At 41.6% G+C, this 14,809-nt stretch overlaps 1 protein-coding gene across 1 annotated transcript in view; it reads left to right on the forward strand.

Moving 5' to 3' along the window:
- LOC124613463 (trypsin beta-like) overlaps positions 1-14,809 on the forward strand; it is a 126,304-nt gene that overhangs the window by 103,858 nt on the left and 7,637 nt on the right. The window contains exons 2-4 of the mRNA XM_047142168.1: positions 96-169; positions 3,231-3,319; positions 9,432-9,570. Coding sequence (XP_046998124.1) covers positions 96-169; positions 3,231-3,319; positions 9,432-9,570 — 302 coding nt within the window. The remainder of the gene's footprint in view (positions 1-95; positions 170-3,230; positions 3,320-9,431; positions 9,571-14,809) is intronic.

Here is a 14,809-nt window from a genome sequence, read left to right on the forward strand (position 1 = left end):
ATCGGGAAAATATTTACACGAGGAGAGCCCCAGAAAATTCGGAGCGGATGGGAACCTGGATATCAAGAAAGTCACGCAAGTATTTATTGTTTCAGGAGCACCAGGCAGGAACCACGGATCAAGAATAGTGGGAGGTTCGTCAGCATCAGATGGCGAGTTCCCTTTTGTGGTAAAGTATTACCAAAAATTCTGTAAAACGTAATTTTAGTTTTATCTATTTTAGCTTCGTTTCTGAGCAATATTTCTGCACTTGTAGCTTAAAAACTATTTTCCTGGTATCGAAAAATGTGAAAACTACCGATTAAGAAATTATTCTAGGATTGCACAGATCTTGTTGAAAAATCTTGCCTTCTTTCAGAATCCTTTTCATGCGACAACCAAGAGCAATTACTTATTCATTTAGTGTGGCTTGTTGATTAGTAAAACAATAGATGTTGCCAGTTTTATCCCCTTCTATATACGCTGGGAAGTACAGCGATGAGTCACCTCCTTCCTGAAACCACATTCTTGGTCTCCAGTGCCCTATAGACTATTATTTTGGTCGAATGGAATAGCACTACTCACAGTATTGCATTTCGCAGTCTCTACATGCTTGACTCCACCGTAGATTTGTTGTCTTTGCTCAAAAACTTATCTCATTGTTTTCATTCATGAAGCATTTTGGTGCATATGACCTGTCATATATGTTTCTGTGTCTGCCTCTGTAGAGCGTTTTCAGTTTACATATAGTGGAACGATACCAGTGTAATTTAACAGGCGGTGAGGTGTGACACACTTTTGGCTGTCGATAAGGTGACTAACGAATGGGCCAACGGAGACGCGCGTTATCCTGGCTGATATTTACTCGTTCCCAAAGTTTAAGGATAAGGATTAAATAAATCATGGTTGGAAAACACTAACATGTATAATTAACCTAAGAATATGGCGACCAGTACACGCAGACCTCAGGTATGATTAATGTTAAGTACCACAAAAATGTAGGAATACACGAGACAAAACTGATCCCACCACTAATCTTAGAAGACAGACTGATGAAAGGCAAAAAGACATCTGTAGGATTTGTAGATTTGGAAAGAGTGTTTGACGATGATAACTGGAAAACACTTTCTGAGATTATGATCTTATTTACAATTTTTATAAAAACCAGAAAATAGTTCTAATAGTTTAAGGTCATGTAGGAGATGCAGGAGTTGAGAAGGGCGTGAGACCCGATTGAAGATAGTTTTTCAAACCATACATAGTTCAAGAACGTAAATAAAGTGGAAAATGAATTTGGAGAAGCAGTTGAAATTCAAAAGAGGAAATGAAATATCTAGGTCTGTCGATGAGAATGTAATTCTATACAAAAATAGGAAACGACTTCGCATGTCACGCGTATGGTTCAAATGGCTCTGAGCACTATGGGACTCAACTTCTGAGGTCACTAGTCCCCTAGAATTTAGAAATAGTTAAACCTAACTAACCTAAGGACATCACACTCATCCATGCCCGAGGTAGGATTCAAACCCGCGACCGTAGCGGTCTCGCGGTTCTAGACTGCAGCGCCTAGAACCGCACGGCCACTTCGGCCGGCTCACGCGTATGGAAATAATAGAGTTGTGGAAATAGATTAACATAATCAATAGGAAATGACATCAGGTGATGCAGAGGGACTTTGATTGTGACATTAAACGATGTAAGTACTAGATGAATTTCGTTATTTGAGCAGCAACATAATAGACGGTAGTAGCAAAAGAAAAGGCGACACGAAATGCAGATCACCAATAGTAAGAAAAGCGTTTCTGGAGAAGAGAGATTTAATATAGAATACCAACTTACCATTAGAAAGACTCCTGAAAGTATTCTAAGGCCTTGTATTGAATTGGAATAATCAGGGCATGAAAACAGAAATTACAAGCTTTCGAATTGTGGTATTACAAAGGAAAGCTGATAAGGAATCTTGGAAAAGTAACTAAGTGTAACATACATAATCGAAACTGGGAAAGATAGCTTTATAGCTAAAACAAGTGACAGTGAGGTTGTACACATCCTGAGGCACCAAAGAATACTTAGTATTGTGGTATTTGGATGTGTGTGAAGTGGAAGCTAGTCGTGACTGCAGAAAGCAGGTTGAAGTGGTTGTAGGTTTGAATAAGCACGCAGAGATGCACAGGCTGGACAAGCGTAGAGAAAGCGTCAAACCAATATTCTAACTCCAGCCAAGTACAAAGATAACATAAACAATTCGGAGAGGAGGAAAAACAGAAACAGAAAATAAAATGAATGCACGTTATCATTTCTCTAACAAGCGGAGCTAACCAGTCTGTATAAAAATGTGATCAAAGATAATTGAAAGCAATGCTCTGAAGTCATATTGCTACAGTTGACTTCACAAGAACTTGGACTTGAAGAATCACGTATACAGAAATTATAATGCCATGAAATTAATGAATGTTGTGAAAACGAAATGTCTTCAGTTGATACAGCGAACATTACAACGTAACGCCACACGTGAAACCATATCAACTCTCTGTCATTAAAGCCTTGTATCAGTATACATTGCGTCACAGTGGCTCATTTCTCCTAGTTACCTAGAAATCTCAACATAATTGAAACACGTTTAAATTAGCAGCTCCATCTATTCTCTACACAGGTCTGCCTATAATCTTACGTCTTCTTTCCCCAGACAAACCTTAGTAGCGTTTCGTAGTGGGCGACTTGGCCTCACTCGAATCATGTGCGCCTGCTGCCGTTATAGAAAGGTAGTCTAGTGTGCTGTTTGATTAATGTACCTGCTGATGATTTACGTGGTGTGTATGGTGGTACAACATGCAATATGTGGTTTTGATGTGTGTACATGAGAACTTGGATGAATTTAGCAACATTAAAGTTTAGGCTGTATTCTCACACGAAGGACATTTGATAGTTTAGTTATTGTAAGAAAGTAACTCAGGTTCGAATTCTTCTTCTAAAGTACGTTTACAGTGTTTCAACAGATGTAGATCCAAACGAATTGTTCCAGTCCCTGTTAAGTTTCACATACAAGAACTGAAATATTTTGTTTTGAAGGTTAAATCCTTAGTAGCTCCACTACTTAGATGTAAGGAAACGATTGTCGCTCATACACCTCTGAACAGCTAGAGCTGATCAAATGGAAAATAACAGAATTAATTACTATGTCTAAACTGTGTAATATGGAATGCATCACCTCTGTACGGAAACATGCATTTGTTTTCTTTCTTTTTTTTCAGGTAAGCATTTTAGTTAATGGCAATTTTAAGTGCGGTGGGACCATCATCAACCAAAACTGGGTGTTGACAGCTGCTCACTGCATAGACGGGTAAGTTCTCAACATATCAGAAAAAATTTCCCTACTTCAATCACAGATTTATACTGTAGCAGTATTTCACAGTGCTGGACATAACGTACAGTTGGACGGATGTCATTATCGGTGCTCTCACCAACGATCGAAGCAACACGTCACTTCAGGCGGATTTGACATCACTGGTCCTGGTGAACGATCAGAGTGTTTACACTTCGTGCCAACAGCTACGAGTGTTGGACGTCGACGTCAATACCCAGACTGATTATGCACTGTTTTAAGAAGTGAACAAGGAGAGAGAGAGAGAGGAAAGGAGTAAGAATGAATGATTAGAATTCAATTCCCGTCAAAAGTGAGGTCGTTAGAAAAGGGTCACAAGTCCGGATTACGAAAGCATAGGGATGCAAATCGGCCGTGCCCTTCGCAGAGGAACCACGCCGACATTTGAATGGAGCGTTTAAGGGAAAATCCCGGAAAATCTGGATGACTGAAATGCTAGAAAGAGAGAGAGAGAAAGATCAATGACGATAGTGTGATCGTGAACGTTGCACTGCGGCCATTTTATGCGGAGGATGCGACCCTGTGTGAGGAGAATAGTTCAGATTTGCGGAAGAGACAGACGAAATGTTTTTGTGAAGCAGTAATACTTCATGTGTTATTGCGGAGGTATTGGTGGAGTCGTCAGTTACAGACCGTGATAGTAAAAGACAAATAATTTCTTGAACACACGATAGTGACTGAATTTCATATACAGGTTCAAAAATGGTTCAAATGGCTTTGAGCACTATGGGACTCAACTTCTGAGGTCATCAGTCCACTAGAACTTAGAACTACTTAAACCTAACTAACCTAAGGACATCACACACATCTATGCCCGAGGCAGGATTCTAACCTGCTACCGTAGCGGTCTCGCGGTTCCAGACTGTAGCGCCTAGAACCGCACGGCCACTCCGGCCGGCTCATATACAGGAATATCTCATGAACTATTTCATAGAAATTACAAGTAACGCAATAACAGAATTTAAAAATGCGAACTTTTATGTACTCGACTAATGTACGTGGCTAAACGGAAGGTGGGGTCGTTGAACACAGTCTTCGTCGTCGTTACCGTAGTCATCTTCCATATGTAGGAAATTAGGCATCTGCCTCTTCCATCTTCATCAGGTTTATGTCCGTCGTTTTCCTGGTCCACCTATGTTTTCCCTTCTTTTCGGGTTGTAAGTCAGCGTTTTCTTGGACGGTCTTCAGTTTTTCATGTCTTGCTTCCACCTCTCACTATATTCAATTGTTTCTTCACTAATAGCATGTACATTGAACTCCATTCGAAATTCTCCATTCCTTATTATATCCCTTCTTGTTCACCTCGTTGCTCTCACAAAGAATCTCATCCGTGTTGCATGACTTTTCTGTCATCTGTCTTTTTATTTACCCAAATTTAGCTTCCATACAGTAGTGGTTGGTACTGTAATGCTATCAACATAGTTTTACAAAATTCAATTTTTGTATCCTACCGCGTTATGTTAATAAGTGTTCTCTTCATGTTCGATACATTGATGCAAAATTTACATAGCTTTTCATCTAAAAAATTGCTACAATGGTAGCTTGTGTCGAAGTCCCACCATTTAAACTGTGACATTGTTCAGTTACTTCGTTGTTAATAATTATTTCTACATCTACTACATACTCCGCGAGCCACCTTACGGTGTGTGGCGGAGGGTACTTATTGTACCACTATCTGATCCCCCCTTCCCTGTTCCATTCACGAATTGTGCGTGGGAAGAACGACTGCTTGTAAGTCTCCGTATTTGCTCTAATTTCTCGGATCTTTTCGTTGTGATCATTACGCGAGATATATGTGGGCGGTAGTAATATGTTGCCCATCTCTTCCCGGAATGTGCTCTCTCGTAATTTCGATAATAAACCTCTCCGTATTGCGTAACGCCTTTCTTGAAGTGTCCGCCACTGGAGCTTGTTCAGCACCTCCGTAACGCTCTCGCGCTGACTAAATGTCCCCATGACGAATCGCGCTGCTTTTCGCTGGATCATGTCTATCTCTTCTATTAATCCAACCTGGTAAGGGTCCCATACTGATGAGCAATACTCAAGAATCGGACGAACAAGCGTTTTGTAAGCTACTTCTTTCGTCGATGAGTCACATTTTCTTAGAATTCTTCCTATGAATCTCAACCTGGCGCCTGCTTTTCCCACTATTTGTTTTATGTGATCATTCCACTTCAGATCGTAGTGGGAATTTACTTTGAAAGGTCATAACTTTCAACTTATAGAATGAAATTTTTAGATTGTTTTCTGCACATTTTTGGTTCAGCTAGTGTACTGATAACTGGTGTTTATCTTCACTTTCTGGTATTATTACTTTCTCGCCTCCAAAGAGTAAATCACTTAATGTAATTTATCGAACTTAATTCCTGGATGATTTATTAATTGCCAGATTTAAGGATATTTGCAGCACAAATGTTTAAAAGTAATTGGTCAAAAGGAACCTCCCTGTATCATTCCCTGATTGATTTTTAACTCATTTGTACTTCACCTTCTCCATTATTACACACATCAAAAAAAGTTTTGGGTCATCCCGGTTCTCACAGCTCCTGAAGATAGACGTTCACTGTGGATATTGTATCACACACACAGTCTCTTTCACTGTTCGGAGATGCCACTAAACTCGCCCAAAGATGCAAACAACCATGCATGTGCAGCGCCTATTAGACGGAGGGGCTCCGACAGCCGATCAGTTCCAGTCATTCCACCAGGAAGGAGGTACACGGCTCGTGTCGTCTGTAGTTCAACCATGCCTAGACGGTCAATACCACGGTCCGATGGCGCCCACATTGTTACTTTCTGCCAGGACGGGCTCTCAACAAGGGAAGTGTCCATGCGTCTCACAGTGAACCAAAGCGATGTTGTTCAGACATCGAAGAGATACAGAGAGACAGGAAATGTCAATGACATGCCTCGCTCAGGCAGCCCAAGGGGTGACCGCTACTTACGGATTATGGCTCGGAGGAACCCTGACAGCAACACCGGCATGTTGAACAACGCTTTTCGTGCAACCACAGGACGTCGTGTTACGACTCAAACTGTGCGCAAAAGGCTGTATGATCCGCATATTCACTGCGGACGTCCATGGCGAGGTCCATCTTCGCATCCACAACACCATGCAACGCGGTACAGATGGGCGCAACAACATGACGAATGGACCGCTCAGAATTGGCATCACGTTCTCTTCACTGATGAGAGTCGCTTATGCCTTCAACCAGACAATCGTCGGAGACGTGTTTGGAGGCAATGCGGTCAGGCTGAACGCCTTAGACACACTGTCCAGCGAGTGGAGCAAGATGGAGGTTCTCTGCTGTTTTGGGATGGCATTATGGGGGGCCGACGTACGCCGCCGGTGGTCATGGAAGGCACGATAAAGGCTTTACAATACGTGAATGCCATCCTTCGACCGATAGTGCAACAATATCGGCAGCATATTGGCGAAGTGTTTGTCTTTATAGACGACAGTTCGCTCTCCCATCGTGCACATCTTATGAATGACTTCCTTCAGGATACCGACATCGCTCGACTAGAGTGGCCAGCATGTTCCTCAGACATGAACCCTATCGAACACGCTTGGGATAGATTGAAAAGGACTGTTTATGGACGAAGTGATCCAGCAACCACTCTGAGGGATCTACGCCGAATCGCCGTTGAAATGTGGGACAATTTGAACCAGCAGTGCTTTGGTGAACTTGTGTATAGTATGCCAAGACGAACAGAGGCATGTATCAATGCAAGAGGACGTGCTACAGGGCATTAGAGGTACCGGCGTGTACAGAAATCTGGACCACCTCCTCTGAAGGTCTCGCTGTATGGTGGCACAACATGAAAAATGAGGTTTTCATGAGCAGAAATGATATTTATGTTGATCTCTGTTCCAATTTACTGTTCAAGTTCCGGAACTCTCGGAACCAAAGTGATGCATAACATTTTTGATGTGTGTATATTCTTGTTTCAGTATACACGCTTTTGATTGTCCTTTCAGTTGCGGTGGGTAGCCAGTGTCATTCATTATTGCCAGTAATCTATTTCGATCAACTTGGTCGAAAGCATAACTACCTTCGTTCTTCTGTGAGTCGTTTTATGCAAAAACATTATAAATACCAGACATTTTTTTTCTGAATCCATCTTCATCGTGTGCGAGATATGTCTCAGCGAGAGCGGTTATTCTGTAGGTGAAGGTTTTTTCAGTAGTGTTTGTATGCTATGTTCAGCCTACTAATGCCTCTGTAGTTTCCACATTCGCTAGTATTATCCGTTTTGTAAACCGCGCAAATTTCTGCCCTGTCTCATTTTTGCCAGCACTACTCCATAGGCTATAAGAATCGAAGGTAAAAAGTAATTTTCTGCGTATCTGATTAACTCTGCATTTGTGCATCTGTTCCTGCAGCTTCCCTATTGTAATTTCTTTGAGCGTGTTTTGAAATTCATACATAGTTATTATATCAATAGCTACAATTTTTTTTCCTTCATGAATACGCACACCATTCGCAGCATCTTCCTATTTGCACTGTAACTCTTGATAATGTGTAATCCATGGATTTTTTAAATTATTAAGTTTCGTTGTATCCTTTTCTGAATTGTTTATGTACGTATTTACCTTTGCGAGAGACAAGAGATGGTCTTTCATGTCTATTATGATTGATGTGGAAGATAAACCTGCCGCAAGAAACATCATGGGCCGATGTCGTACAAGATCTCTAGTACTAGTTTGCTTTTGTTTCAACGGAGTGTGACTGTGTGGATTCATAATCTTATAGTAACATGATGAAATAAACACTACATGATTTAATTACTTAGCTTATTGAATAACTATCGTTTACTTAGAATTGTATAGTAATAAAAAGCAGAACACAGGTTTATAATACGTGTGTTTCTGATTTAACAAACCACTTCAGTCGTACTATTCCTGAAAATTCTGGGTTAATAGTTGTGTAACTATTTAAAAGTAGCCGTCGGGTCCTTAAAACATTGTAATTATACTATAATAAAACAAAAAGCATATAGTTTAAAACACGCTAGGACTTCCTGCCACGTCAATTCAGGGCAAAACCTCGAACATTCGACCACTTCCACCATCCTCATCGTCAGGAGCAACTGACTGTCAAAATCGCTACTGTGGTGACCTTATGTAGCCCAAAGATGGCTTCTGATTGGTCGGTAGTTCGTCATGCTGTCGCAGATGGTGTCAACGTCTGCGCACGTGGCGTCACCGCTTCCACTGTAGCGTAAACATTGTGACGAATATCTCTGGCTCTTCCCTGCGTCGAGAGCTCGCTTCCATACACCGTTATGTGGATTATGTGCGCCATCACGGTTGAAAGTTTCTCACACGTTCTTACTTTTACAGCCTCTTGCATTACAGAGTCCCAGTATATGAATGCATGGGACAAAAATTTCCTTTGGTGAAGCAGTATTTCATGTCTGTTTACGAGGCTATGCTCAAGAGACTACAAACGTGTTGTCAGAATAACTATAAAATAAAGATGGATGAAGGGAGCCGAACTTAATGCATGTTTATCAGAATGTTCCAAAAAATGGTTAGCCATTTCTGGAGACAACGAAAACCCATAGCCATTCCGTCCGTCATTTCACAAAATTTACCGCTGTACAAGAAGTACCTGGTGTTCATAACATGTAGGAAGAACTTTATCGTTTCAGGAGGAAAATGCTGGGAAGATGAGGTATCAGATCTCTCTTCCGACCTCCTAAGAAGATTATGCAGATGCTACGTCCCGTTAAGGACGGTCTCGGCCCCCGGATTTCAGGAATTTACAGCATCGCATGTGAATGCGGAAACAATTACATGAGTGAGTCCATCAGCACCGTTTCGTTTAATAGGCTTTTCAGATGTGGCCAAACAAAGAAAATATAACCGTCGAACTGATTTCAAGAGCGATTTAAATTTCCGTGATAAATGTTGAAAAGTGTCAACAAGCTACGCTGCTACGTACTTGGAGTTAGTGTCTGTCAACACTTAACGACAATCAGCGACCGATTTGCTGCAATATAGTACACATTTTACGCTTTTCTTCAGCAGCGTAGAAACCCAGACGGTTTCTTTTCGTTACAGATACGGTGCGGGCTCCATCACCGTCCATGCGGGCTCCACGTCAAGCACCAGCTCTGGTACTACGGTAGGAGTGAGCACCACCATCATCAACGACAGCTTTGACAATCTGGAATACACGGACGACATCGCCCTGCTCGGGGTAAGTACTCTCCCTTGCATTGCCCCTCTCCTTTTCTCGTGGTACGTGATCCTCTCCGACGTTCTTTTCCTCGGAGACTTATTATTATTAGTATTGGTAATAGGATTTTTATTGTTATTAATATTATTATTCTGTTGTGGATGTTCAGACCTCCACTTCGTAGGGTGCATCCACTGCACACAGAACTGCTGCTTCCCATTCAACATTAATTTTATTGTAATGTAGACTAGTTTAAATAGAATATTCATTGTCCAGCCACCGTGGCGTATGCATCAAAGAGTTTGACTGTTAATCGAAAGGTTTTATGTCCGTTTCTGACCAACGAATAAATTTCGCCATAATTGGAAGGCCAAGTCGTCCAGTATAAGGAGTTCTATTTTATAAACCCAATCTTCGTGTAAGTCTCAAGCACTCTCAAATTAAATATCACATCAAAGTGATGCTTCTCAAGTGTTGCAAGTAAATATGCAACGGGTATTGTATGAGGGTGAGCAACTTTTATGTATTATCAACGCCTCTCGTTTTTACAATTTATTTTTTGATAATTTCTCATCTGAGGAATGGGTGAGCGTGACGAAATCCATCATGTGGAGCGCACTAGAAAAATAGTCAATCTTACTGAAAGCCTAATATTGTATTTTACTTGCATCTGAACTAGGTGAAGTGCAGGTTTAACTCAAAACAAACTATCAACGAAGCCTGCCATATTTAGCTAGTGACACTATGGTGCCAAGGCCCTCCAAAGTTGTATTTCTCACAACCAACTACTAAATAACACCAACATCTAATCAAAGTTATGTCATAACACCACACTGATACAAACAGAGAACTGGCAAAGCGTTAGTTTAGGAAGGAAGGAAGAAGAATTACTGAAAAATTTATAGCGATGTACAACTTAAACTTATGTTACACAACGAGAACTTCCGCTATGTTACTACACATGACGACCAAAGACGTTCATTGAAGAAGACAGAGATAAAACTTCTGCAATAACAAAGAGGCAAAAGAACAAAGTCAATATCTCCCAAATAAAATCTTTGAAATCGAAACATAACTGTTTACCAAAATATGTGCAGGTTGTATGCAAGGAAAATTTCAAGTCTATGTTGACAAAAGAAAATTCAAACCCTACATCAAAGTAAAATGATATTATTGTCGATATAATTTGTTAAAAAAATCACGCAGACAGCTTATTGACACTACTCAAATAATTTGTATGTTTATATATGAGTTTGATTCGATCTGATTGAATTCATTAATATACATGAAAGTTTGTTCTGTGACAATACAAAACATATATTAACACTACCGCTGATCTAACTTACGGCTTAAAGTACACTTCTCAACAAGAGTTACCAGTCTTGTTCCTCCATAAAAATATTCCTCCATAGAAATTTTGAATTTTCTGCGTTGCTGACGCATTTTTGCAACAATTTTGACACGGAATGAACCTTGATAAACTTGAGAAGCATCGTGGTAAAATTTGGGCTTGTAAAATAATAATTAAGTTCATGCTCCATTGTAGCGTACACCAAGCGTGATGCACAGATTAAAATGTGAATGCGGCCATCTGTTGACGTTGAAAAGCAACAGGAGCATAAAGCAGTAATTGATTTTATTTCATATTTTTAAGTTTAGTGGAACAGTAATTGAAGTAAAAATCATATTCTAGGTATCTTGGAGTGGTGAATGAAAACAGCTTAATATTTTAGATACGGAAATAAAGCGTTTACTTAAATTTCTCATAAATAATTCAGATCATTCGGATACTTTTGAACACGGTGCAAAAATTCAGAGTCTGAATACTTTTCAGCATAGGCAGGATTTGTGGACCGTGGGTGTGTTGTGATTGGCTGTTACATTTTAATTGAGTCTAACGCTATGGGATATGACTGGAGCAGTGGGGAGATTAGGAGAACGAATGGGTGTGTGGAGGCGGACAGGGGAAGGGAGAGACAGGGTAGGGGAAAAGTAGGGATGGTTGTGACGGCATGACGATCACATCATTTATAAATCTGAAGCCATTAGCAATAAGGGTGATGATGTTACTCATAAGGGCAGGGCTTTCGACTTCTTGAGTTGAGGTTTACGAGGGGGGGATGTGATGTGCACGTGATCACCCTAATCAATTTCAGAAGGCGTTTGAAGGTCAAAGTTTCCTGTATAATATCTTGATATAATACTTTTATACTGACAGCAGTTGACAAACAAAGCTTGTTATCAATCTGTGTTTTTCGATGCATTCGACACCATCAGAATAATAATTAACACAGTAAATGAAAAATGTTCCATAACATGATAGTATTCTCAGCAGCACTAGAGGAGGATTTAAAATACTTCATCTGCGCAAAAGAAAAAGAAGTACATGTAAATGAAATATTTGTATATCGTCTTAGGTTTCTAGATATGGTTCTCGGGAGAATCTTTGGACGTCATTATTAAGTCCCACGATATTTCATTAGTGCAGCTGATCAAACGTCTTCTGTGACGAACACCACGCTGACTTTTGACTGGAGCCTTCTGTTTTTGCCAATCAATGTAGGAAATGCACATGCATTAAGGCGCCAAATTCTTTGGCCAATAGTGAAGTATTCTAATTTTTAGCAGGAAGGATCACTATAATACACGTCAGACAATGAACCAAGAACCGCGATGTATCCAAAAAAGCTCTTGTTCATTCTGTGAATTGCAAAAGTGACCTCTATCGGAAGATGTATGTAGAATTACGCCTTCACGCTGGCGTGTGACCATCGTCGACGCTGTTATCTGAATAGTTTACTTGCCAGCGAATCGTCATCCCTTGGTTGATCAACAGTTTCCCCCATGTACACGTTGTGACTTTAGTACTGCTAGCGCTGGATACCACGCAGCACTAACTCAGAAACCCGTATCTCTGTTTACAAGATTTCACACGTATCTCGACCAGTTCTTTACACAGTCTTACTACAAATACGTCGCTAAGAGAATTTTAGTGCTTTGATGATTCGTTTCATGACTATACTCAAACAGTAGTCGGCCACCACAGATTTCTCTAGTTAGGTCAAGACGTGTGCGCTGTTAACATTCACTTATCTGCCTTCCTCTGTGTGGTAAGTTTGTCTGATGTGTGTCGTCTCCCAGCTACAAGGTCTTTTCAAGCAAAAATGGTCCTTAACTGAGCCTATAATTAGCACTCACTTTTGAAAGTGGATGGAAGGCGCATTTAACTTTATGTTTCGGCAGTAATCCTCCATTTTTCGAAGACGAAATGCTGACATACGGCAAGACAATCAGTCCTCTCTGTTCTTCACTTTCTTCTAGCTCCTCACATTATCTCACATACACATGGTGTACGACATCTTCAGCGGGTATTGGTCATTGAATAAAAAGTAGGTCGATTTGAGCACATGCTTAAACAAATATTTCCAGTTTTTAGCCAATGAGTAAGGACGATTCCTGTAATTGAACTCGATTAAAAGTAAGACCACATAGAAACTCGTGAATATCTCTGATGGTGTGAGTCGTAAGTTCTTGAAACTATCAAAGAAGTCTTCTGAGTTATTTGTGTACTGCTCACATTTTTCTATTACCGGCCTCGGCTATGACGGCAGATATCTTGCTTGTCAAGTTGTATGTTGGCACCACAATATTGCTCACAGTTGCGCTTACTTGCACGCTACCTTACGAATTTTAATCAGTCCTTATGACTGGGAGGTACAGTTACCTGCGCACGTAGTTTCGTGGCCATAATGTCAGAGATAGAGCTCTATACACTTTCGTTGTATTTTGGCTTTTCAGATCCTAGTACGCGATATGTAGAATCGTTCAACAATTGGTACCTCTTGCTTAATAACATTCTTCTGAAAAGGTGACGTTTGCGTCGCCTGCACTCGCCGGTACCATCATGACTTCAGAGTATTCTCGTAAAGTCGAAGCGCTAATCTCTCTGCAGCAGAAATAGTGTTCCCTAGCGTTACTGCCCGCGTTAGAGGGCAACAACTCTACAGCCAGATGTCCCCGGCTGCATCCATGAGAAATTTCAAGGTTCCCCGCGCATGACCAGAGTTCCTCGATCCATTTTTCGACAGGTGGCATAGCGGTACTTTCCACTACCGGTCAAGAATTGCTGGATACTGATCAACGAATCTGGCGCCTTCAGGCTAGCGCATTGCAAACACAGACTGACATAAACAGGAGGCTGCATTCATAACCCAGCAGCGCGTTGTAGAGCCCGGAGACATCGGCAAGTTACGCCAATTAAATGCTACGGAGATTTCACGACAAGGTTCGCCGTTTCTCCCAATGGCCTTATCTAATATTTCTTCGTCGGGCGTTTGATTCTAGAGCACCACATTTCACCACCCAAACGGATTTCTCAATAGAGAAAGTTACGCTTGAGAGAAAACAATCACATACAGTGAAATACACTCCTGGAAATTGAAATAAGAACACCGTGAATTCATTGTCCCAGGAAGGGGAAACTTTATTGACACATTCCTGGGGTCAGATACATCACATGATCACACTGACAGAACCACAGGCACATAGACACAGGCAACAGAGCATGCACAATGTCGGCACTAGTACAGTGTATATACACCTTTCGCAGCAATGCAGGCTGCTATTCTCCCATGGAGACGATCGTAGAGATGCTGGATGTAGTCCTGTGGAACGGCTTGCCATGCCATTTCCACCTGGCGCCTCAGTTGGACCAGCGTTCGTGCTGGACGTGCAGACCGCGTGAGACGACGCTTCATCCAGTCCCAAACATGCTCAATGGGGGACAGATCCGGAGATGTTGCTGGCCAGGGTAGTTGACTTACACCTTCTAGAGCACGTTGGGTGGCACGGGATACATGCGGACGTGCATTGTCCTGTTGGAACAGCAAGTTCCCTGGCCGGTCTAGGAATGGTAGAACGATGGGTTCGATGACGGTTTGGATGTACCGTGCACTATTCAGTGTCCCCTCGACGATCACCAGTGGTGTACGGCCAGTGTAGGAGATCGCTCCCCACACCATGATTCCGGGTTTTGGCCCTGTGTGCCTCGGTCGTATGCAGTCCTGATTGTGGCGCTCACCTGCACGGCGCCAAACACGCATACGACCATCATTGGCACCAAGGCAGAAGCGACTCTCATCGCTGAAGACGACACGTCTCCATTCGTCCCTCCATTCACGCCTGTCGCGACACCACTGGAGGCGGGCTGCACGATGTTTGGGCGTGAGCGGAAGACGGCCTAACGGTGTGCGGGACCGTA

Source organism: Schistocerca americana, chromosome 4 (assembly GCF_021461395.2).
Source record: "Schistocerca americana isolate TAMUIC-IGC-003095 chromosome 4, iqSchAmer2.1, whole genome shotgun sequence".
In the NCBI taxonomy this organism is placed as follows: domain Eukaryota; kingdom Metazoa; phylum Arthropoda; class Insecta; order Orthoptera; family Acrididae; genus Schistocerca; species Schistocerca americana.